General features: G+C 44.8%; 2 protein-coding genes and 1 pseudogene across 11 annotated transcripts; 2 read left to right on the top strand and 1 right to left on the bottom strand.

The window, feature by feature from the left end:
- Positions 1 to 391: 391 nt before the first annotated feature.
- Positions 392 to 21,894, bottom strand: ERLIN2 (ER lipid raft associated 2). Of its 9 annotated transcripts, none has more exons than XM_023214570.2 (12): positions 21,801 to 21,894; positions 20,453 to 20,574; positions 18,097 to 18,178; positions 16,681 to 16,727; positions 14,082 to 14,143; positions 13,802 to 13,927; positions 8,577 to 8,650; positions 8,356 to 8,414; positions 7,711 to 7,802; positions 6,476 to 6,565; positions 4,678 to 4,757; positions 392 to 4,276 (listed from the first exon to the last, which is right to left on the bottom strand). In XM_023214570.2, the coding sequence occupies exons 2-12, from the start codon at positions 20,557 to 20,559 to the stop codon at positions 4,076 to 4,078; spliced, it is 1,020 nt and encodes a 339-aa protein (XP_023070338.1). In that variant the 5' UTR covers positions 20,560 to 20,574; positions 21,801 to 21,894; the 3' UTR covers positions 392 to 4,075. The 9 variants fall into 9 exon arrangements, with proteins under 9 accessions (XP_023070338.1, XP_023070339.1, XP_023070342.1 ...); XM_023214571.3 differs by having other exon boundaries at positions 21,473 to 21,845; XM_023214574.2 differs by lacking the exon at positions 20,453 to 20,574 and adding an exon at positions 17,195 to 17,292 and having other exon boundaries at positions 21,801 to 21,833.
- LOC111544139 lies at positions 10,452 to 11,211 on the top strand (annotated as a pseudogene). Its single transcript, XR_002732055.3, has one exon. The product of XR_002732055.3 is annotated as a UPF0428 protein CXorf56 pseudogene (transcript).
- LOC111544140 lies at positions 20,596 to 23,706 on the top strand. The gene is made up of 4 exons (XM_031935833.1): positions 20,596 to 20,693; positions 20,773 to 20,844; positions 21,030 to 21,102; positions 21,682 to 23,706. The coding sequence occupies exons 1-4, from the start codon at positions 20,596 to 20,598 to the stop codon at positions 22,183 to 22,185; spliced, it is 747 nt and encodes a 248-aa protein (XP_031791693.1). The 3' UTR covers positions 22,186 to 23,706.
- Positions 23,707 to 24,235: the final 529 nt, after the last annotated feature.

Below are 24,235 nucleotides of genomic sequence, written 5' to 3'. Positions count from 1 at the left end.
AAACCTGAGAAAGCCTGAGCTAGGGTTGCCAGACTTAACAAGTAAAAATACAGAATACCCAATTAAATATGAATTTCACATAAACAACAAATTCTTTGGTATGAGTATGTCTCATGCAGTGTTTAGGACATATAATACCTATACTAAAAATTGTACGTTGTTGAAATTCATATTTAACTAGGTATCTTATGTTTTATCTGGCTACCCTAAGCTGGGCAGCTTTCCAGAGTAAAGACTGGGAGTTCGTCCACTGAACTGATAACAAAATGAGTTTTAGTTCACTTGAAAATATCTTTGTCCTTTGGAGCTGAATTGCAGTGGTGTGTGAACTGTTTAAAATGATAAATCTCTATAGCACCTACCAAGAATTATGCCATGTTCACAAATTCTGTATCAATAATGGGGACAGATTTTCATCTGAGTATATTTTTAGAGAGATCTTGTACTTAACTCACTAGTTGGGGATGTTTTATTTCTTTATATCACCTAATATTAGCTATTGCTAAATTTCACTTTAATAAAAAAGTAGATACAAAGACTCATTTTACTTAGCAAGACTGCAAATAAAACTAAGACATAAATTCACATGGGACTGTTAGTATTGTCCAAAACAATTCCTCCAGCTATCAACCTAAGGCAAGCAATCCAGCGGTATCATTTATAGAATGATTACTAAAACAAGAATCATTTCTCAGTTACAAATGGGGTCATTAAGCCCTTGGGGCTCTTTGAAAGTAGAAGTAGTTTGACTATTTAATCATCAGTCTACACAAAGGCAGAAATACAAACACAAAATGATTGGTTATTACCTCTTTTATAAGGAAACAAGGAAAAAAAAAAACAGTGGCTAGAAACAACAAAAAAGCAGTGGCTAGAACCCTACTGAATAGAGCTTAAAGAAGTACTGGTTACATTCACAGACACAGTAGCCACTAGCCAAGATATAGTTTATCTCCATCAAACTTAAATAGATAAAGTCGGTAAGTATGACCATCTTACTTTCACTATTTACTCTCTTTAAATAGTAAAGGTATCAGTTTTGAAAGATACATAGAACCACAGGAACAATGAATGATCATTTATAAAACAGCTCCTTTTCCTGAATCAATATATTGCTAAAATTCTTTCAGTAACCCTCCCTTTTTATATGATCACAGATCCCTCTACATCTATTTTATTTTACTTATATAAAAATTATTAATAAACTTTGGTTTCCTTGCAAACATTCGGTCCTTGTATTTTAAAAAGTGATTAAAAACAGTACTGAATACGAATCACTTCTGCAAAGTTTAATGAGTGAGAAACATTCAACCAAGGTGATTTCTCCTTGGAAAATCCTACAAAAACTGAATTTTATAAACAGTTACTTATTTTGATAGATGTTCCATTTATAAATAGCAGCCATGACTTCACTGTCTACAAAATTGCAGGTTGTCACATTTTACATGTTTAGAATTCAAATGTTTTAAGATTAGATTTTCTAGTAAGAGTTAAAAACAAAGTTATACAGACAGGTGGGTTAGTTGTCCTATGTAAAGAAAACAGCTGATTTCCATGATTTTGCTATTTAGACAGATAAAAGACAACCATTGGAATGACACTAATGTGTAGGATAACGTATTTTTTGTTTAAAGAGGAAATAATAGAAACTTGGGGCGGGGCAGCTGCAGCAGGTCTTGACTCTACTGAGGCTCTTCTGTGGTCACGGGACAAGCTATCGCAGGATGTTAGTACCGGAGAGGCCCTCAAGTTAAGACCTGAGCAAAGTGTGCTGTTCAGAGAAGCTGAGCTATCCCTGCTCCCGGTTCTACTGTGGTGAATTGGTGTTTTCTGAGGCCTGGGCAACAAGAGCTCAGGGTAGAAGGAGTAGACATTTTTGGGAAGTGGGGATGCTGGGCATGTCATGTTGCTCTAATAAGTGATTAATAGCACAGAAATGGGAGGAAGATGGATGTATTTTAAATGGATACCCCCTATGCTGGTCTTGGGAAATGACCACCTTTTTTTTTTTTTTTTTTTTTTTTTTTTTTGAGACAGAGTCTTACTCTGTTGCCCAAGCTAGAGTGCAGTGGCGTGATCTTGGCTCACTGCAACCTCTGCCTCCTGCATTCAAGCAATTCTCCTGCCTCAGCCTCCCAAGTAGCTGGGATTACAGGTGCCTCCCACCAAGCCCAGCTAATATTTCTATTTTTTGTAGAGATGGGGTTTTGCATGTTGGCCAGGGTGGTCTCGAACCCCTAACCTCAGGTGATCTGCCTGCCTTGGCCTCCCAAAGTGCTGGGATTACAGGCGTGAGCCACCACGCCCGGCCAAGGGAAATGACCACCTTCTGAAAGGACTCTGGAGCACATTAAAATCCATCACTCCCAGGCACATTTTGTTGTCTGCAAGAACTGTGCCCAGGACATGAAGTCCCAGAGGTCAGAATAGAGAAGGGCAACTTTGAAGTAAGGAGAGCTAACACTATCTTTCTAGGCAGGCTCAATGCTCCCAAAACTCCTGAGCAAGCTGGCCCAAGCTCTGGGACCATCCCTTAAACCAGAAGTCTGGGCATGGACCCAAAAAGAAGGCAGGGACTGCTGCCAGAAAGGACCATTCATAGATTCACCTAGGGAAGAGGGGTACAGGAGGTGGTGTGTGTGTGTGTGGGGGGGCGGTCAGCTCATAACAGGGCTGAGTCCTAAGCCAGAGGTGGTCATGGAGGGCACCAATATGCTTGCAAGTTAACTCCAGATAGCTGCCCTCCACTTAATTCTAGACACAACCCATGGGCTATACAGGTTGGACACCCTCAGCCCCTCAATCTCAGGATATAAGAAAAACTTCTTGTTCAAATTTGCTCTCCCCATCCTGAATCTCCCAGGGTGACTCAAAATGTTCTGACCTAGTAATGAAAAAGAAAACCCTTTGAATGGATTTTGGCACAGCTATTCCAACCCAGGGACTTGGGCATGAACTCTGACTTGCTCCACACAGCTGTCTCTGGAGACTGAGTGTTCAGCCTGACTTGTGTTGCTGCGTGCAGCCCTGGATTTAAAAACACAGGCTACTTAGTGAACAGAGTCCTTTTATCACTAAGTCAGACCCACTCCCAGCACAAACCACAGGCATTAAGACCAGGACATCTCTTGACTGATCGTTCCTCCTCCTGTACACATGGTGTCAGACCTCTTCATTGCAGAATCTCTACAACAATAGAAAGACACTTCATCTCGAGGTGCACACATAGCCTGTCAGGCAGGTCCTGCAGTGGCTGAGAGATAACAAGGATCCCACTCCAGCAGCTGTTAAGACACCTGAGTTGTTTGTCCCTGTCTTCTTGATACTGAGTGGAACTAATGAACGGAATTTTTGAGAAGAAAAAAAATCACAGGATAGGTGAAAAGATGCAGAAATAATTGAGTGGTGGTGATCCAGCTCTGACTCTAGAAATGTAGTCAGAAACCACCACTCTGAGCCCTAGGGCAAGGAGCAAAGTGTATACAAAATCTTGCAAAACCTAGCACCAGTACTTCCTTATGAGGGCTCAAGAAAGCACGCCTCTAAAATAACTCACACACATGCGGACAAGAATGCCAGGAAGGTCGAACGTTCTCTGCAGCTGTTTCTTCACAGCTCTACTGGCAAACTCATGGCACATATTTGCTCAGTTGCTGAGCCTCACCCACAGACATCTCCCACCTCGGAGGCAGAGGTGAGAACACTGGACTGCATTTTCCCAAATAAGGGAAATCAAATCAGTTGGAGGTAACACTCTACATTTCTCCCCCTCCTTAATGATAGCATCCCTAATTAAGCCAGCCTCAAAGGATAAAATTAGTGTCTAGAGGTCAAAGGTCAAGCCCATGGTTTACAAATCTTATTGGAAGTCATATAAACTGCTTACCTGAAATAAAACCCCCCATCAGTCCCCACCCTCCCTTCCCTGGAAAGGGAGTAGATTTAAGTTCATTTCTTCTTTTTCACCACAGTAATTGGAAGACAGAGAAGGTAGTGGGGGAGGCAGGAACATTCTGATTCATCTTAAAAAATAAAGATCTGCTTAAGTGTCATTTGCAGTTGTATCAAGTTTTTTTCAATTCTCCTTAGTGGCCGTCTCCAAGGGCTCATCTTCTAAGCCAAAGCTTAGCTTGTCAGCTAGCCCCTCAAACTGCTTGCTCACACTGCCCGCAGAGTCCATGAACATGTTAGGAATGTCTTTGCCAAAGTAAATCTTGCTGTTGGAAGCAATGGCCTTGTACTTCATCAGCTGAAGATATTCAGGGGTTAGCTTCAGCTGTTTTAAAAAAAAAAGTATGGAAGACTTAGGTGGAACCATGTTAGAGAAGATGGGGGTGGTGCCCCTTCAATTTTCCTATGATGAGGTTCTCTGTCAAATATTTATGCCCCTACCTACTTTTTGTGGTCTCATTGTTAAATTTCTGTAAGAGACAGTCATCTCAGATCTTGGAGCAGAGTTGCAAAAGTTAAAAGTTTCCATGTTTAACACAAAATTAAACTAAACTTCTATCAAGCCATGTCCAAGGAGAAGGAAAGTACTTGCACCACACAGCACAGGTGTCCTCAGTTCTGGCCATGAAGGGCTTTGGGTGGTGGTAGGCACTCAACACTGGAAACTCTCCCACAATACAGACCCAGACCCAGACTCCTCTTTATCAGGCTGTGCGGGGTCTTTACCTTATTGGCTTCGGCTATTTTCATAGCAGTGTAGCACTCAGCATCCGCCTTTGCCTTCTCCCGGGCCAGAAATGCAGCATCTGAGGGGGAAGGAGTGCTGTGAACTTGGTGAAGTGCTGAAACTGAGTTCCTTGCAGGAAGTGCAGAGGCTATGGGAAGACTCTGTTCTGGTCCCTGGAACTTCACCCCGATTGCCTCTGTGACCTGGGGGAGACTGCTTTTTCCTCTGTTTTACATGCATTTTCCCCTATTGTACAAGTTGTTGTAAGGATCAACTAAGATGAAAAAGTGTTTTGAAAGCATCTCCCTTTGACAGGGGCAGCAAGTCTGTGGCTATGGCCCAAACATACATGTTGACAGCGCTATGGAAGAAAGCAGTGTTAGCCAGAAGCGCTTCCTGTCTTACTTCTTTTGGAGATCCATGTCTGTGAAGCATAGCAGTGGGACCCTGCCTCAAGCTCTAGGCCAGAGCTCTCCACTCTTATGCTACACAGCAAAAGCAGGAAAGCTCAAAGGTGGCTCTAAGTACGGCCAGAGGTGGATCCACCCTAAAACTGAATGCCATGAACATAACATAGTTTAGTCCCTCTCCAACTTCAATTCCCTTTCATTTCCATCAATCATTTCAAAAAGGTCCTAATTAACAGTGATTAAGCTGGCGCGATTCTGAGAGAGAATTACATGCCATGGTCCAGACCAACACATGTTTGGATTAAGACCTATTTAATTCCACTGTGTGAGCCATACTCTTCCCTAATCAGCTCTGAGACTAGCTTTCTGTCAAGCTGATAGAAAATTTTTGATATTTACCTCCTTGCCTTGGGAATGGGCCAGCCTCATGTGAGTAATATATGTAGCAACATGTCTGGGAGAAAGGTCAGTCTGTGGGTGGGTTCTCACTGCGTGCCCTCAGTGTGACCCCTCATGGAAGGAGCCTCAGTCCAGCCAGGGTTCTGGCTGCCATGGGGCCCCCTCAGCTGGCCTGAGCACTTGATGACATGTATTTGTGAGAAATAAAAACGTGTTGCTTTGCTAAGAGCTCCCTAATGAGGAGCCACTGATCTGTGAAATCCTAACTGGCTCCTCTATGGGCCCCTGCAAAGCCTGACAGGCCCAATAATGAGTATAATTAGACATAACACTTTGTAGCCTGAAGCTGGGCCTTGAGGTCCCAGTTTTGCCTTGGAATTTGCTTGAAATAAGCCACCCCAAGAAGAGGTGGGCAGTGGGAAGGAGGTGCAGGTTTAGGAGCAGGAACAGAAGGTGAATGATATTCAGAAAAGCCAGCAAAGAAAACCTTTCTTGCCAGCTCCTGTCTGACAGGTGCTGAAAATCTATCTTCTTCAAATCTGGCTTAATATCTGCATAGACCTGGAGAACAGACTTGGAGCCCAAAACCATGGTGCCGACCAACTTTGGAGCAGAAGAAGCTAAGGCAGTGGGGAGAGCCAACTGCTGAGAGTACACTCCCACCGCTCCAAGGCCCCGCTAGCCTGGGAACTCCAAGACAGCAGGTCTATGGGACTTCCTTTTTCTCATGCCTAACAAAATGCTGGGCACATACTGGCATTCAAGCCACATTTGCTGAATGAACAAATGCTCTCTGAAGTAGAAAACAGATGCTAGCCTGGCCACAGTCGCCTCAAAATTCAAATCTCTGCATGGAGAAAAGCTGCTGTTGTGCGGAGATCATGACATCCTTGAGCACAGTTAAAAGGCAAACGCAGTGGCTCCCCCACCCACTGGCCCCAGGGCATGGTCTGAGGAGGACTCAGGCATGACAGCCACTTCTGCTTACCTTCAATTTCTGAAATCTTCTTCTCAGTCTCCTTCTCCATCACCTTCTGCCCGTAGGTGATCTCAGCCACCTGCGCCACTTTTTCTGCCTCTGCATAAATGATAGTGAGGAAAGACTTAGGGTTCTGGCATTTCAGAGTTTGACTAATTTCACCTTTCACCCGAGCTGAGTGTCCTGGTGGGCCAGCGTGGCTGGAGAGCCCCCAGAGGGCAGCTGTGAGGGCACACATGGGCAGAGTGGGATGTGCCAGTGAGCACAGCCCCCTTCCATTGGCGTGAGACAGTAACCGAGGGGACCTGGGCCCAACGCAGGAAGCATGAGCCCTAACTTCACAAGGGAACTTCTCCAAAGGAATATTCTATAAGAATGGAGTACTCTAGCAGGGTTCTGCCTGGCCCTTCACTGTAGACAGAGCTCAGGTTGGTTGTTGATAATACAGCACAGTGGCTAAGACCATAGCTTCTAGAGCCAGTGTCCTTGGTTTGAACCCCAGTTGCACCCCTTACTTGCCATACACCCTTGGGCACAGTATTTTACCCCTCTGTGCTTCGGTATGATAAAACAAGGTTAAGGAGAATACAGTACCTACCTCACACAGTGGTTGTGAGGGTTGACTTAACCCACATATTAAGTGGTTAGAAAAGTATGTGGCTCACAGTAAGTGCTTAATTAAGTGTTAGCCATTATTATGAAGAATTAACAGCCTGGGTGCAGTGGCTCACATCTGTAATCCCAGCACTTTGGGAGGCCGAGGTGGGCAGATCATGAGGTCAGGTGTTGGAGGCCAGCTTGGCCAACATGGTGAAACCCCATCTCTACTAAAAATACAAAAATTAGCCAGGCGTGCTGGCATGCACCTATAATTCCAGCTACTCAGGAGGCTGAGGCAGGAGAATCACTTGAACCTGGGAGGTGGAGGCTGCAGTGAGCTGAGATCATGCCATTGCACTCTAGCCTGGGTGACAGAGCAAGACTCCATCTCAAAAAGAAAAAAAAAAAAAAAAAAATAGGCGGGGATCCTTTCATTTAAGAGATAAGTGGGAACTCAAAACTCATTACCCTTGGCCATGATCTGACAATTTCGACTTTGTTTCTGGGAGTCCACCTGCCACTCCTGCACTGTGGAAGTGGTTTGGAGGACCATGGGGTCTCACCAGGCCTCAGCCTCCTTGCATCTTCCCACCACCCCCCAGCCCTTCTGCCTGGAAAGGGGGATCACAGAACCACATTCAGACCAATGAGCGCCTTCTTCCGCTCTGTCTCTGCTTCCTTTTCCACCACCTTCTGTTTCTGGGCTGCAATAAGAAGCTTTGTTTTCTCGCTTTCCCTGAAGAGGAAAAAAAGCTGTGAGGCAGCTATGGAAAACTCAGGAGCTTCATTGTCCCCAGGAGAAGTCGAATTCTTCTGCTGAAGAGAGGCAAACTCCCATTTCCTACTCCTCCTGGAAGGCTGTTCCATGGCCCAGGTAAAAGCTGATCTGTAAAAGCTGACAGTAACATAGCTCTTCTCCTCCCAAGTAACTCATTTGTGGGAAATAAAACATAATTTAGTAAAATACACCTGCCTGTCCACTTACTGGTCTCTTGCTCCTGTCTACCCCTTGGGCATGAGTCACTGAACACAAACAAGGCCCCTTGGCCCTTTTCAAAACATCGCTGCTCTACAGGGCTTATCCTGCTGTTCTCAATCACAGGCAGGGAGCCCCAGTGGTGGCCCTGACGTGCCTGCCCAATCTTACAGTGCAGTGGGCTGTGGCAAATCCTCCAGCAAGGGGATAACTGAGAAGCCTGGCAGCTTCAGTTACCTCTGGGATGGGATGGGGTGGGAGGTGGGAGGTGGGAGTCAGTGGTGGTCACAGCCCAGGCGGAGGGTATACTCACATCAACTCGTAGTTTCTGCGGATTGCCTCTGGTATGTTGGGCTTTGTTACCCGCACAGCCTGGAGAGAGATTAAAACAGCAGCTGATGGGAAAGTGAGGGTAGTGAGGGGACACACGCAGTTCCCACTGGGCCTTGATCTTCCTGCACAAAAAGGACATTCCTTGGGAGAAGGGATGCAGTGTCAGAGAGAGAGGGGCTGCTCCCATGCAGCAATGCTTACTTGAATGACCAGCCCAGGGGCCATGGAGGTCAGGTCCTGTTGCAAAGCCAGTTTGAGATTTTCATCAATCTGATCTGGAATAAAGAAAAGACAGAGAAAAAGGAGTTGTTACACTTTCTAGATGAGGGAGGGCAGGATGAGGGTAAAGTGCAAGCTCAATCACCAGCTCAAGAATGTACCCTCCCAAGGGAGTGTGCTTATCAAAGCCCACAAATCTAAAGATCCCCTGCCCAACTTCTGAAGCAGTCTACGCAGGCAGCCCTCTACATGGCGAACGCAAGGGCATTGTATTTCTGTTCCTCACGATAGAACTCAACCTTTGTTCTGAAAATACTAACCATGCCCTATAGCGGGTGAGAGCTTAAAAAGAAAAAAAAAAGAACAAACAATTCTAGCACATTTCTTGCGTGAGGCAGCAGCCTCTCCCTAGACAACAGCTAGCAAAAGAGAAGGAAGGTTCAGTTTCCATGAAGAAGGAAGGTGGAATGGTTATTTAGGTTTTATGGAAAGAGCTGAGCACATTCAATCTAGTAATTTTAGAAGTTTCTAAAAGAAAAACAGACTTTGACATCAAGGAGAGCCCCAAGGAAGACTGTTTCTATTAGGAACTCCATCAAACAACAGGAAGGGAAAATTAAAATGTACAGTTCTGGAAACGAGCCCCAGGCTTTTGATGTGCTGTTTGCGTTGGTCCTGATTTCTTTGTCTGGACTCCACATGAGTTGTTTCACAGACAAATGTAGGAACAGCTGTAACTGACTCTCCCCCTGCCTTCCTTTCCAGCTGCAATCTCAGAAAAGCAGCACCAAAGCTGCCTTCTCTGGCCTGGGCTTCTCAGGTTTTAGAATCCCCTTCCTTGCCTTCTGTCCATGAGATCCTCGATAAGATCCCCGAGGGGCTTAGAGAAAAAGACCAAGTGAAATCAGGCTGGGACTTGTACACCGCATCTCTCCTTCGCTGTCAGCTGCCATCTGCTTTAAGAGGTCCTTTTGTGGTCACCTGTGCTCAATAGCCTCTGAAGAAGAGAACGTCTCCGTCCTTTTACTGATGCCAAAATGGAGGCCCATGGAAGCTGGCTAGTAGCAAAAATAACAAGCTTGTTTAATTGGCGGGCCTTGATTGTTAGGACTTTTTTTTTTTTGAGACAGAGTCTTGCTCTGTTGCCCAGGCTGGAGTGCAGTGGCCGGATCTCGGCTCACCGCAAACTCTGCCTCCCAGGTTCACGCCATTCTCCTGCCTCAGCCTCCCGAGTAGCTGGGACTACAGGTGCCCGCCACCTCATCTGGCTAGTTTTTTGCATTTTTTAGTAGAGACGGGGTTTCACTGTTAGCCAGGATGGTTTCGATCTCCTGATCTCGTGATCCGCCCGTCTCGGCCTCCCAAAGTGCTGGGATTACAGGCTTGAGCCACCACGCCCGGCCGATTGTTAGGAATTTTAAGACAGTACTATCAGTAAACAAGGGACGGTAACGTTTCTACATATAGGATGTGCTCTCACAAGCCTGAGCACTGAAGGAGAAATGCCATCAAGTCGGCACCTCCCACCTGCTAGGGGTCAACCAATTTAAAAACTAGAACTAAATATTACATTTCACATTTTAAGTAATTTTAAGTAGAATACCAAACTTTAAATGGCCCGTGTCCTCCATAAGCTAATAACGTCATTCATCACACCAAATTGTATCTCAGTCAAGGTGGAAGCCTGTGGCCCTGGGCTAGTAGCTAACCGGGAAAATGTGAAAGAAATACTTTTCAAGGTGTTTTAGTAATACTGATGTTCATATGTTATGGAAATGTTGATAAATGCCATTTAAGTTATATTATTAACGTAGCCGCAGGGAAAAGGCGAACGGCGCGCTCGTGACGTCATTTCGGCGCGACCCTCTTCTTCGCGTAGTGTTTTCAGGTTGCTCCTGGAAACCATGCCGAAAGTAGTGTCTCGGTCTGTAGTCTGCTCTGACATTCGGGACCGGGAGGAATATGACGACGGTGAGAAGCCCCTCCATGTGTACTACTGTTTGTGCGGCCAGATGGTCCTAGTGCTGGACTGTCAGTTAGAGAAATTGCCTATGAGGCCCCGGGACCGGTCCCGTGTGATTGATGCTGCCAAACATGCCCATAAGTTTTGTAACATAGAAGATGAAGAGACTGTGTATCTGCGGAGACCTGGAGGCACTGAACGACAGTACAGAAAGAAATGTGCAAAGTGTGGACTGCCGCTCTTCTACCAATTCCAGCCAAAGAATGCTCCCGTTACCTTCATTGTGGATGGAACAGTAGTCAAGTTTGGCCAGGGCTTTGGGAAAACGAACATATATACTCAGAAACAAGAGCCTCCTAAGAAGGTGATGATGACCAAACGGACCAAAGACATGGGCAAGTTCAGTTCTGTCACTGTGTCTACCATTGATGAAGAGGAAGAGGAGATTGAGGCTAGGGAAGTTGCTGACTCGTATGCACAGAATGCCAAAGTGATTGAAAAACAGCTGGAGCGCAAAGGCATGAGCAAGAGACGACTGCAAGAGCTGGCTGAACGGGAAGCCAAGAAAGCGAAAATGAAGGGGACCTTGATTGACAACCAGTTCAAATAACCAGGCTTTTTTCTGAGCCCTAGACTGGAAGCAAGCATTTAGATCGGGAGACAAAGTAATTTCTTGATTACATTGACTGGTTCCTATTTATGTATTAGCAGAAGGCTTTATGTTGCTTCCCACTGATTCTCCTACATGCAGTGAGGTCTTTTAACTGAGTGCATTTGACCTGCTTTCTAGGAGATGAATTTTCTCTATATTTTTCTTTTTTTCCTATTTTCTCTATTTAGGTTTTCTGTATTATTTTTTTGTCCATTTGATGCAAACTTATTCAGCTGTGTAGAAACTTTATGAATACATCAGTGCTTGAGTGTCTCCAGTCTCTAAAGTGGCTGGTTTTATTCTTTCTTCAAAGTTAATAATATGTTTCAAGATTTTTGGACAAAATATTATTGTGTGTCATAGAGAAAAGCAGCATGAATTATATTTAGGTATAGCAAGTCAGATCCTTTGAAGTGACTCTGTCTCTGTTGTTAGAAGGGTTCTTGGAATTGGCTGTGGTTTGAATCCTTCTATCAGAGGAGACCCATTAAAAGCCAGAATCTGCTTTCTTTACTTCACACACTGAAGCTATAGGTGAGCCATCCCATGTCAGACTTTATACTCAAAGAAGGAAAAGCCAGATTGCAGTGAGGGGGTAGGACAGCTGAGATCCGAATGAAAATGGGGTCTCAATAGGTAACCCAAGGGAGCTACCCTCTAGTCGGACAGCTAGTACTGCTTCCTTGCAATGGACACATGGGAGGGAGATGTTATAGATTAATAAATAAATGATAGTGAGGTAAACAAAATGATCTGTTGGGTATCTTTTACTTTACATTTGCTATGTGCAGAGGAGTGTTGTACATACAGGTATTATTTTATGTCAGACTGCTTCAGTGATACCTATATCCACGTGTTTGTATCCATGTTTTTATCCAACTGTATTAAAAGGTGTTGGGACAGGAAAAAAAGTTGTATTACTAAGAACACACAAAGAGGTTCTTCAGGTAAACTTCTGAGTATTAGATAATGCTTTAATAACATAGGCAAAGAGGATGCGGCAGAGTAAGAAGTGATGAAAATTATGCAGCTTCATGTTTAAAGTCTGGGCTATGAGAGTCCTGAGAGAAGGAAAGTATAGAAGAACCTTCTGAGTTGAAGGGCCAGGACTAGAAACATGAGCTCCTCCTTTATAGATATGACAGATTCTAAGCCAAGTAGTACCTGCTAGCAAGACTGAGATGTAAAAATAAAAGTTTCAAAGCAAATATATTTCCCCAGTTTCTCCATACAAGCAGCTGTACTTCACTAAGCTACCAAGTTTAGCTGTAAGAAAGTAAGTTTTCTAATGAAAAACAACTTTGTATTTTAATTTTCTCTTCAGGGACATTGGGGATCCTTTGTCTTTTGTTTCAGTGCTTTGAAATGTTCATGTAATGGCACAAGCCCTAAGACAATGGCTAGAAAGAATTAATATTTTATACAATTCTATTAGTTTGAGGTTAAAAAAAAATCAATGGCAAATTTACCAACTTTTTCTTAGAAGCACACTGAATCCCAAACCGATAAAAGACTACAAACCCTATAAAATGAATTTAGATTCATTTTCTACTGCAGAAACATTAAAAGTAATTTGGATGATTTCCTAAATCTTAAATGGTGCAAAAGGTGGTTTGCTTAATTATGATTGTTGGCAATGTGGATGATTCCTCCTGTCTGCTATGAAAAATGTTCTCGCTCAGGGTCCCTTTTATGAAGATTCCTGGGAAAAATCATTTTCCAGTCCTAGTGTCAAGAACAGTTATACTATTGGTTAAAAATTCATTTACTTTTGGCATTGGCTATTAGAGAATTTCTGGCAGTGAGTTTAAACAGAATACTTGACTGCAAACAAGTTGTAACAGTTACCCAACTGTGTCCTTCCTTTGCTGCTAAGTCAGGTTGCCTTCACTTTGAAAAAGGTAAAAAGGACAAAACATATCTACTTAGGCACGTGGAGTCTTTTTGTTTAAAGTGTTTTTCTATTTGTCGCTACAGGCACAGAGTAAAAAAATAATAATCACAAAGGTTCTGGGAACTGGAAGGAACTATGGTTCTCATCTCACTTCTAGAATTACGAATCATGTCTTTTTCATCATCCATTCCTGGGGGCCTCCATTCAGTGTGGCATGGTGAGAGGAATGCTGAAGAGCCAGGAGAGGAAGGCTCCTGTTTCAGCTCCACTACTAACTGGCACCTGGCTCTGCGACTTTCTCGCTTTGGGTCACGGTACCCTCATCTTAAAATGAGGATGCTGGGCTGGAAAATCTCTGCAGTTCTTCTAGAATGGATCTTGTCTTCATTACTGAATGACAGTTTAGGGACAGTGGAAACACATTTCCACTCCAGTGTCTGATTGAGGCCAGAAGTGAATACTCTACTCCACTATGATCCCTGTGCCCAAAGCTCCAGCCCTCTAAGGATCTTGTTGCGTTGCCATCAGCACTCTCCAGGAACTCCTTTGTGACCAGCTCCTGAGCACGAGATTCTTTAACATTTCCTGTCCCTAAGTGCCCATCAAACCCTGCAGACAGCCAGGCATTAGGCAGTGGAGACACATGGGGTTCCAGGAACCCTGCTTAAGCATGGCACGCTCAAGAGAGACTTTCTTACCAAACAGCTCAATGTAGACCTCTTGAAGTGTGTGCACACTGCAGAACTGGTTCAGTTCGTGGTGGATCTTGTTGAAGATGAGGGCCTTGTCATAGTCGGCAGTATAGTTCTTCACTATATCATACACTGAGAGGGAAGGAGAGGGCTTGGCATAAGAAAAGGCAAGACTCAAAATGCCCTCAGACACAGCAGCTCTCCTTTTCCGAGGTGCTACAACAGACACGGGAGTGGCATGCTGGGGAAAGTGAGCTGGTGGTGGGAATAAACTGTTAAGACGTACCTGCGTTCGGGACCAGGAAGTTCACCACTTCAATTCTGTCAAAGTAGATCATCACACCACCACTATTGGAGGGAGAATGGACAAGAAGTCACTGGGAAGCTCTGGGATATGGTGCAGTCCCCCAGGGTGATGGTGTAAGATGTGGGCTTGGCAGAAAAGGAGTAGAAGAGTTCACGGGAGGTTGTAAGGCAGCCTGGATCTCCAAACAGGAGCTTCTGCAGGGCTCATGGCAACAACATACTCTCCTGAGAAATCACACTGCCTAGGAACGTCTCTACAAAGACACGAGTGAGACTTTTGGGGAACAGTATGAAAGAGTAACTCGTATCTTTGGAATCAGCAATGCTTTTTGATTAATCAGTTGCACAGAAAAGACTAAGGAGGGTCAAGGTGAAGTTTTTAGAACTTACAAGGTTACTATGGAATGTTATGGTCAATGTTTCTTAAACTGTCTTCACTATTACTTTAGTGTCACACTCCCTTTGCCCTCAAATATTTATTATAAAAAGATTTCAAACATAGAGAAGCTGAAAGAATAGTACAACTAACATCCATATCCAGACACCTGAATTCAAACACTGATAACATTTTACCTTATTTATTGACCTTTTTTTTTTTTCTGAACATTTCAAAATAAGCTGCAGTTAGGATACTTTATTCCTTTACTTTGGCGAGCACGGTCTAAAATGATCATTCTCCTACACACTCATTATATCATTCCCAAGCCTAAGAAAATTAGCAGTAATTCTGTAATATCACCTAATACCCAGTCCCTATTCAGATTTCCCTAACAGTTTGTGTTATGGACTGACCTGTGTATGCCTCGCCCCCGGATTCATATGTTGAAGACCTAACCCCCAATGTGACTGTATTTGGAGATTAGACCTTTAAGAAGGTAATTAAGGTTAAACAGGTTATAAGGGTGGGCTTGATCCAGCAGGTCTGGTATCCACCAGAGACCTTTTTCTCTCTTCTTGCATACACAAGAGGAAAGGCCTTGTGAGGACATGACAAAAAGGTGGTCACCTGCAAGCCAGGAAGAGAGGTCTCACCAAAACTACCCCTGCTATTACCCTGATCTTGGACTCTGGGCCTTCAGAATGGTGAGACAATATCTATTATTTTAGTCCCTTGGTGTGTGGTCCTCTGCCATGGCAGCCTGAGTAGACTCACACAGTTCCCGCTGTATCTTTTATAGCTGTTAATTTTGAACCAGGTTTTAATCAACGCTCACCCTTGCTTCTGTTTATGTCTCTTGTAAGTCTCCGTTCAATCCAGCATCCCTCTAAATATGACCACTTTGTGAAGAGATCAGGCCTGCGATCTTGTGGGATGTTCCAATTCCGGATTTGTCAGAGTGTTTCTCTGTGGTATTCTTTGTTACTCTATCCCAGTTTAAACTCTCTTTGCTTTCCAGTGGGACCGCTGTAGTAGTGTTCTCTTCGGATCTCTTTGCCCTGAAGGTTTCCCCTAACTTTATGACATTCTCCTTAGTTATGCAAAAGTTATCTTCTTGTATCAGGTCATTTATCTGCTAAAAACCTTTGTGCGTCCTCACTTCTTTTTTTTGTTTTTAACATTAAAATTTTATTTTATTTTTCCTACGTTTAAGTTCACAGGTACATGTGCAGGATGTGCAGGTTTGTTACATAGGTAAATGTGTGCCATGGTGGTTTGCTGCTCAGATCATCCCATTACCTAAGTATTAAGCTCAGCATCCATTAGCTATTCTTCCTGATGCTCTCCCTCTCTCCACCTCCTATCCACTGACAGGCCCCAGTGTGTGTTGTTCCCCTCCATGTGTCTATGTGTTCTCATCATTCAGCTCCCACTTATAAGTGAGAACATGTAGTGTTTGGTTTTCTGTTCCTGTGTTAGTTTGCTGAGGATAATGGCTTCCAGCTCCATCCATGTCCCTGCAAAGGACATGATCTTGTTCCCTTTTATGGCTGCATAGTATTCCATAGTGTATATGTATCACATTTTCTTTATCCTGTCTATCGTTGATGGGCATTTGGGTTGATTCCATGTCTTTGTTATTGTGAATAGTGATCCTCACTTCTTCTTTTTTTTTTTTTTTAAAAGACGGAGTCTTGCTCTATCGCCAGGCTGGAGTACAACTGCATGATCTTGGCTCACTGCAATCTCTGCCTCCCAGGTTCAAGTGATTCCCCTGCCTCAGCCTCCCTAGTAGCTGGGACTACATGCGTGTACCACCACACCTGGCTAAATGTTTGTATTTTAGTGGATACGGGGTTTCACCATGTTGGCTAGGATGGTCTCGATCTCCTGACCTCGTGATCCGCCTGCCTCGGCCTCCCAAAGTGCTGGGATTACAGGTGTGAGCCACTGCGCCTGGCCAATCCTCACTTAGAATAAGTGCAAACTCCTTATTACATACGGCATTCTAGCCCCTCCTGAACCTTCTGTGATTTCCTCTACTGCACTCCACCACCTGGTCAAATCAATATAGGGAGCTACGAGACAGGGAATTAACCAAGAAAGGGTGCCTCCCTTTTCACTGTCTCTTCCTGCAGCCAGCCAGATAGCCTTTTCTCTGACTTATTTGGGCTTAAAAGCTTTATTCTGGGTACCTTACCTAGTCCCACAAGGTACATTCTTCACCTCATCTGTCTGGAGTGTGGTCTGGAAACAGAGGAAACATAAAGTGCTAGAGATGGGCAGTGACAAAGTAACTTACGTTTCAGAATCCTAAATGCCTTTGTCCTGGAATAACCATTTGGGTTGAGCATTGCCTTCATTAAACATGATTACCCCACCTAATCCTCCTTCCTCACAGGGTTGCTAAGCCAAGCAAAGGCCCCTGCCCCAGCTGTAAGTAAACCACCACACGAACAAGCTGAGTAATAATGGTTTAGTGAAGACGACACTGGATTGGGCGCCTTAAGACTTATGCTTGCTTCTACTTCTTCTATTTATGGTAGGCACTGTCTATCCTCAGGGGGATATGTTCCAAGACCCCCAGTGGATGCTTGAAACTGGGGAGAGTACCAAACCCTATAGCAAGCACATATCTATGATAAAGTTCAATTTATAAATTAGATACAGTAAGTGATCAACAACAATAAAATAGAACAATTATAACAATATACCGTCATAAAAGTTATTTGAAGGTGGTCTCTTTCTCAAAATATCTTATTGTACTCTAGTCACCTGTTTTCAGACCATCGTTTATGGTGGGTAACTGAGCCTGTGGAAAGTGAAATAGTGGATAAGGGGGAGGGCTACTGTACTAGTTTTGAAACAGCAGATTACTTACTTAACCTGTCTCAGACCCTAACAGCTGCCCAGCCCATTCTCAGGATTACTACAAGACTCAAATGAGACAATGTACCTGAATGCACTTTGAACGCCACAAAGCCTGGTAAACAGCACATGAAACTTACAGGGAAAATGCCTAGCAGGTATCCCAAGACATTCTCCTGCATCAGTGTAAAGTGTAAAATCTTGTTATTCTTCTTGGCTGGACATACTTCAGAGATGGCGAATCTAACTTAGCCAGGCTTTAGATCTGCCACAACTAACCTCATTCCTATTTTAGATGTCACCTCCCCTCACTTAGTTCAACTCCTCCCCACTCACTGCAAAAATTATGTTCATATTTCTGAATTCAAATAAGAATCAGCAAAATTACTATGCTTTCTTTCCATCTAACATGGTATTTTGTGATTTAAAACATACACACATACACCCCAACTTTTCCTTCCATATACTCAAAACAGGTTCTTCTCTGGCTTTATCTTGAAGGAATACTCCCCAGCCTCATTATATATATACATATATATATATATATGTATATATATAACATATTAAAAATATGTTTATATATAAAACATATATTTATATATATATAAAACATATATATATAAATTATCCTTATATCGTTCTCTAAAATGGCATTTTACTCATCCAATGGCTAAATAATTTCAAATCATGCACTAGTTAACATCCCAAATTTGCAGTCATCCAATCATACAACAGAGGACAAGCATACCTGCACAGACTTATATGATGTGATGAAAGGCAGCATGAGATGGAAACCAGGGCCACTGGTCGAAGTCAGCAGGGCACCGCCTCTGCAGAGGACGGGGAGAGAGAGGCAGCTTCAGTTTGGCAAGAAGGCTCTATTAGATCAATATCATGAGGGTCAACTTTCCCTTCAGCCCTATAAACACATAATAGAGAGTGACATGTGCTGGAGCCATGGCCACAGATCCCTTTCTTCCTCTCAGCTAGATCCTAATATTCTAGGAAGCCTGATGGTAAAACATAAAACCACTGTTCATGCTTTTGCAATGAGAAAAATAGGCACACAGGCTAAATGGAATAAAGACAGCAGAATCTGCTAGTGCAGTCCCAGCGCTTTGGGGGGCTGAGGTGAGAGGATTGCACGAGCTCAGGAGTTTGAGACCAACCTGTCTCAAACAGTGAGACCCTGTCTCTACAAAAAAAGAAAAGGAAAAAAATTAGCTGAGTGTGGTGGTTACATGCCTATAGTCCCAGCTACTTGGGAGGCTGAGATGTAAGAATTGCTTGAGCCTGGGAGGTTGAGGCTGTAGTGAGCCATAATTGTGCCACTGCACTCCAGCTTAGGCAACAAAGTGAGACTCTGTCTTAAAAAAAAAAAAAAAGACAGCAGAATCCATGGGTATACTTAGATAACAGGAAGTCTGGCCAGGCGCAGCAGCTCACGCCTGTAATCTTTGGGAGGCTGAGGTGGGTGGATTAGGAGGTCAGGAGTTCAAGGCCAGGCTGGCCAACATGGTGAAACCCCGTCTCTACTAAAAATACAAAAATTAGCCAGGTATGGTGGCAGGTGCCTGTAATCCCAGCTACTTGGGAGGCTGAGGCAGAGAATTGCTTGAACCCAGGAGGCGGAGGTTGCAGTGAGCCGATATCTTGCCACTGCACTCTAGCCTGGGCAACAGAGCGAGACTGAATCTCAGAAAAAAAAAAAAGATGAAGTCTGTTTTACTTCGTCATATCTGTTGGGCTTGTGGCAATCCATTAGGGCAGTTAAGTCCAGTAATATGGTTATCAACTACCTGCACTAATGCTAGAGTCCACTGACATGACCAACCAAAAGAATAATTTGAAGTACTTTATAAGTAATTGAAATATATGTTTTGGCAATAGAGTTACCTTTCTAATCAAGTTATATGTAAATGATAAAGTTAAAAGCCTTTTTGGGGAACATGTAAGCAGATCATGGGGAGAAAGAATTAAAGGAGAGAGGAATTCCAGACTTTTAGAACTTGCTGTTAGTAATCCAGAAATAAGCATCACAACAGCACATATAAGAAGAGTTCACAAAGACATAAAGCAAAAAACTTGGTCATGGAGATTACTAAAAAGAAAGCAACCCGACTTATAAGTGCTTCTTTGCTTTATATTATGCAAAGAATTAAAAAAAGCCAATAAAACAAACAGTGATATAATGGGCTCCTAAGTTTATTGTAGGAACCACTATCCTAAGGCTTGCTTTGACTGACGTAAGTCAACCTGCAGGCTCTTTCATTTTTCGTGAAATGTTAATATTATTTTAATTTAGTTTTAGAGACAGGGCTTTGCTCTGTCACCCAGGCTGGAGTGCAGTGGTGTGATCATAGCTCACTGCAGCCTCAAACTCCTGGGCTCAAGTGATCCTCTCACCTCAGCCTCTCCAATAACTGGGATTACAGGCACATGCCACCATGCTCGGCTAATTTTTTACTTTTTGTAGAGATGGGCTCTCACTATGTTGCTCAGGCTGGTCTCAATCTCCTGGGCTCAGGTGATCCTCTCACCTTAGCCTCCTGAGTAACTAGGACTACGTGTGTGTGACACGTAGTCAGCTAATTAAATTTTTTTATTTTTATTTTTTAGAGATAGGGTCTCACTATGTTACCCAGGCTGGCTGAAATGTTAATTTCAAAAGAGTATCCTAAATTAGCAGAGTAGGCTACCTTCTCAAGTTGCCATCAAGAACTGGGACTCAGCTGGCTTTTGTAAAGGTAACCTAGCAGTGTAGAGCTAAGACTGCCAGAGGGATGTAGGAGAAAACAGTATTTTAGGGATGATCTGTGAGGAGCACCAGTTTCCTTTAGATTTTGCCTCTAAATCTATATAAACATTTATTAATCACCACCCATGGCATCATCTTGGACTACTAAGCGAAGTTCTAAATTTACATATGTGTGTGTGTGTATTCTCTTTCCCATGGTTACTGACATAAAAAGCTCAATCTGAAAAGGCTCCCCTATTCAAGGAAATATAAACAGAGATGTTCAGCAGTATCTGCCAGGAAAGCAGTGACCAGGAAAGGGAGCTATTTAACAGAAGTTGCCGACTTCTCCCTGTCTCTGCCTTACCTGTAATACACCCCAATATGTCCCTCTTCTATCTTGTGCACAGCTGAGAAGAGCGATGCACACAAGAAACTGGAAGCCACAGCCACAACTGCTCCCAACTGAGCCATCAGTGAGCCTTTATCCTACGGAAAAGACACGGGAAAATGTGTGTGGTCCAACGTGCAGGAGAAAAGGCCGCAACAGCGAGAGGACCTCACAAGCTGAGCTCCCTGCGAGTGACTCATATTCAGCCTGGTGTCGTGTGAACACAAGGCTAGATCTACAACTCGCTTCCTCCTCGTTCTCAGTCAACGTTCCCCTTTCCTCAACTGTGAAATCAGGGCCCCCACCGCACTGAGGAAGCACTGGCTCCGGATACAGCCGTTGCTCAAGGGAGAACCCGTGCCAGCTGGGTAGGGTTCAGAATACAGCCTTGTCTTCCTGTGAACACGAATGTGCTGTCACTGAATCTTTCATACTAGTAGTAGGGAAGAGAGGCAGCTGCAGTACTTTGGCCCAAATTACAGAGGATGCCAAATGACAGGCAGTTGTGGCTATGTAATTCTGGTCAGAGCCTCCCACTCCTAATTGCCTGCAGTTTCAAGGGAAACCATTATTTACTCCTTTCAGATGCTGGAGTGGCAGAGCCAGCAGGCGAGCCGAGTTTCAAGGTAGGATTCGCTGGCCTCGCATCCACCTTCTGTTATTCCTTTGGCCCTTAAACAGGACAGGGCTCTGAACAAGCCTGAAGCCACACTCCCCCCGACATACTATGGCACTTTGCACCTGACAGATCCCCAAGCCCGTGGTCAGAGAGAAAGGCAACGTCCCAAACTGCGAGCCTCTGGGCTCCTGGGTCCAACCGCGTTCAGGCACCAGGACGCGGAGTAGTTCAATCCTGAACACTGAATGATCTGGAACTATGGTGACTGACTGCAAAGTTCAGCTGTGCGTGCGTGGGCCCATGAACGCAGGGCGTGGATTCTGCCTCCCAGGTCTAACGTAACCGGGGCGCGGACATCTGCGAGGCGCTTATTTTACCGTGGCGGCCTCCGGCTACCGATCTGCAGTTGCGTCCTTTCCTGCCAGTGCCCTTCCCTCCCCGAAGTCACTCGCGCCCCTTCCCCGCCCCGTTCCAAGAGAGGGTCAAGCGCCCTGGGCTGGGGCTGCGGCTCCAATAGCCTCCGCTCCGTCCCCCTGCGGCTCTCAAGGAGGGGACGCGACAGACAAGGGTTTCTGTGTCTCTCCAGGAGCGGGCCGGCGGAGGGAGAGAAGCTGCTGGGACTGAGGGTCCCGAGGGTGACGGGTCAGCCCGACCCGGAGCTGCAGCTAGGCCCAGCGCGCGCACGAAGGGGCGGGGGCCGCGTACCAGGCTGTCCCTGCAGGCGCTCCGTACTCGTCCGAGCCCACGAGCAAGAAAACCGTCACACCCCTCAGCACGCGACTTCCTTCTGGGCCGTCGCTTCGATGACGCCATCAGTTCACGCGAGAAGACCACACCCCCGCCCCGCGCTAGCTCTGCGCCCCGCCCTTCGCGCTTCCAGCGGTCAATGGCCGCAGCTGGCCGCCAGGGATCGCCCGCGACTTGGTCCTTGTGGTCCTGGACCCCTGTCTCGGGTATCCGGCCTGGGGCTGGGGATAAGGGCGGTGTAGGTGGGAGCGCCCCGAGAGCGAGCGGCAGGACGCGCGTGACCCGGAGTACTGAGACTCAGGGCATCCTTTTCCAAGGCGTTGACTTTGGGGATTGCTCCTGATTTCCCTCTGCATTAGGCCGAACCTGGTTCGTTTTGTTTTTTTTAGAGACAGGGTCTCGCTTTTTTGCCCAGGCTGGAGTGCAGTGGCACGATCATAGCTCACTACAGCCTCGAACTCCTGGGCTCAAGCGATCCTCCCATCTCAGCCTCTTGAGTAGCTGGGACAACAGGTGCACGCCAGGACACTTGATAATTTAATTTTAGTAAAGACAGGGTCTCGGTATGTCTGGTCTCAAACTCTAGCTTCAAGCAATCCTCCTGCCTTGGCCTCCCAAACTGCTGAGATTACAGGCGTGAGCCACCATGCGCTGCCTTTTTTTTTTTTTTCCGCCTTGATAAACTACTAGCGAGTTGTAACTGTTTGTTTTCCTATAGCACAGCTGAAATGAAACAATCTTTTCAGTGTACAGATTAGCATCATTACCTCACTAATCAAAAATCCCTACCTTGAGTTCTTTATATTTTTCTGGGAGCTTTGGCCATTGCGACCCTGCAACACCACAAAGTATATTAACAAGGAATTATTCTAATTTTAATGAACGGAATCTAAGAAGTTCAGCGAGGTTCAAGGGTAAAAGCCAAGGAAAGCTTCCTTTGTGTTTGCTTAATATCTTGAGTTCACTGCTTTTTTAACTCCTGCCACAGTGCACAGGGGCTTGTGCACTTCATCTTTCTAGATAAACTGTGTGTTCCCGGGAGAGCAGAGACTGAATTTCCTTCCACACCCCCGGGGCTTAGGTGCCCAGTAAATACAGACTGAAGGCAATGTGGGACCAGGCCTGGAATCCAGACTTTGTGTCTCCTAGGCTGAGGGCCTCACGTTTTCCTCAACCTGCCCTACTCACCAACATCACATTGGGGCATTTCTAATTCAGCCACTGAAGTTATTAGTATTTTGTTTGCAGAAGAGAAAGAGTCCACTTAATTATAGCCTTCAGTAAAAGAAAAACTTTTACACCGGGAAGATGGCAAGCCGGTGGTGGTAGATAGATTTAAGACTCAGGAAAAGGGAAGTGTGGTTTTTTCCAGGCATGCCTGCTTGGGATTGGCTTGTTTACCTTTCCTGGGTTTGCTCTGGATGTTGGGATGTTTCAGCATTACATAGTGAAGCCCATACGAGGGTTACATGGTGCTGCCTGGGAGCTCTGTGCCTATCTCCATAAATGAAGACCTTTCCTCTCCCTACTCTGTTCCTGCATCCCCCACTCCAAACAGACACAGCTGGCCAATCTCTTCATCAATCCTATCAGAACTTGAGGTTTTTCTCGCCATGTTCAGTGATATAATTCAGCTGGGCATACTTAATGCATGTTTATTTAATAGTTGAGTAAGAAAAATGGAAATATTAGGGTTCATTAACCCATGAAATGGGGGCTAGCCTGCAGCATCAAGTATTTGAATTACTTGTAATTTAAGAATTTCCTTTAACCAACCTCTGGCAACCCCTGACTCCCCTCCCCTTCCCATAAATATGTACTATTATTATGTGTCAATTAAAAATAGTAAAAATTTCCTCACATTAAACTTCGGAGTGAATTGTGGGTAGAAGTTTTGGGATTTTGTTCTTAGGAGTCATTTTACCAGGCCTGAGTTATTTAGTTGTGGACCTGCCGGTCCACAACTAAACTAAAAGGCGGCGGGGTAGACTTCATGATGTACGAGTACGTGATGATCTAGTACTTCTGAAAATCTCTTTCTTAAGAGACCTGTGATTTTTATGTTACCCACCAGATGGATTTGTGATGATTTGTTTAACAAAAATGTTTACAATTTCTTTCCATCCATACATCCCTCCCTCCCTCCCTCCCTTCCTTCCTTCCTTCTTTGTCTCGCTCCGTCACCCAGGCTGGAGTGCAATGGCACGATCTCAGCTCTGCAACCTTTGCCTCCCGGGTTCAAGCAATTCTCCTGCCTCAGCCTGCCGAGTAGCTGGGACTGCAGACGCATGCCACTATGACTGGCTAATTTTTGTATTTTTAGTAGAGATGGGGTTTCACCATGTTGGTCAGGCTGGTCTTGAACTCCTGACATCAAGTGATCCACATGCCTT

The sequence above is a fragment of the Piliocolobus tephrosceles genome, chromosome 7, assembly GCF_002776525.5.
Source record: "Piliocolobus tephrosceles isolate RC106 chromosome 7, ASM277652v3, whole genome shotgun sequence".
NCBI classification, from domain to species: Eukaryota; Metazoa; Chordata; class Mammalia; order Primates; family Cercopithecidae; genus Piliocolobus; species Piliocolobus tephrosceles.
This window is presented reverse-complemented; position numbering and strand designations above follow the sequence as displayed.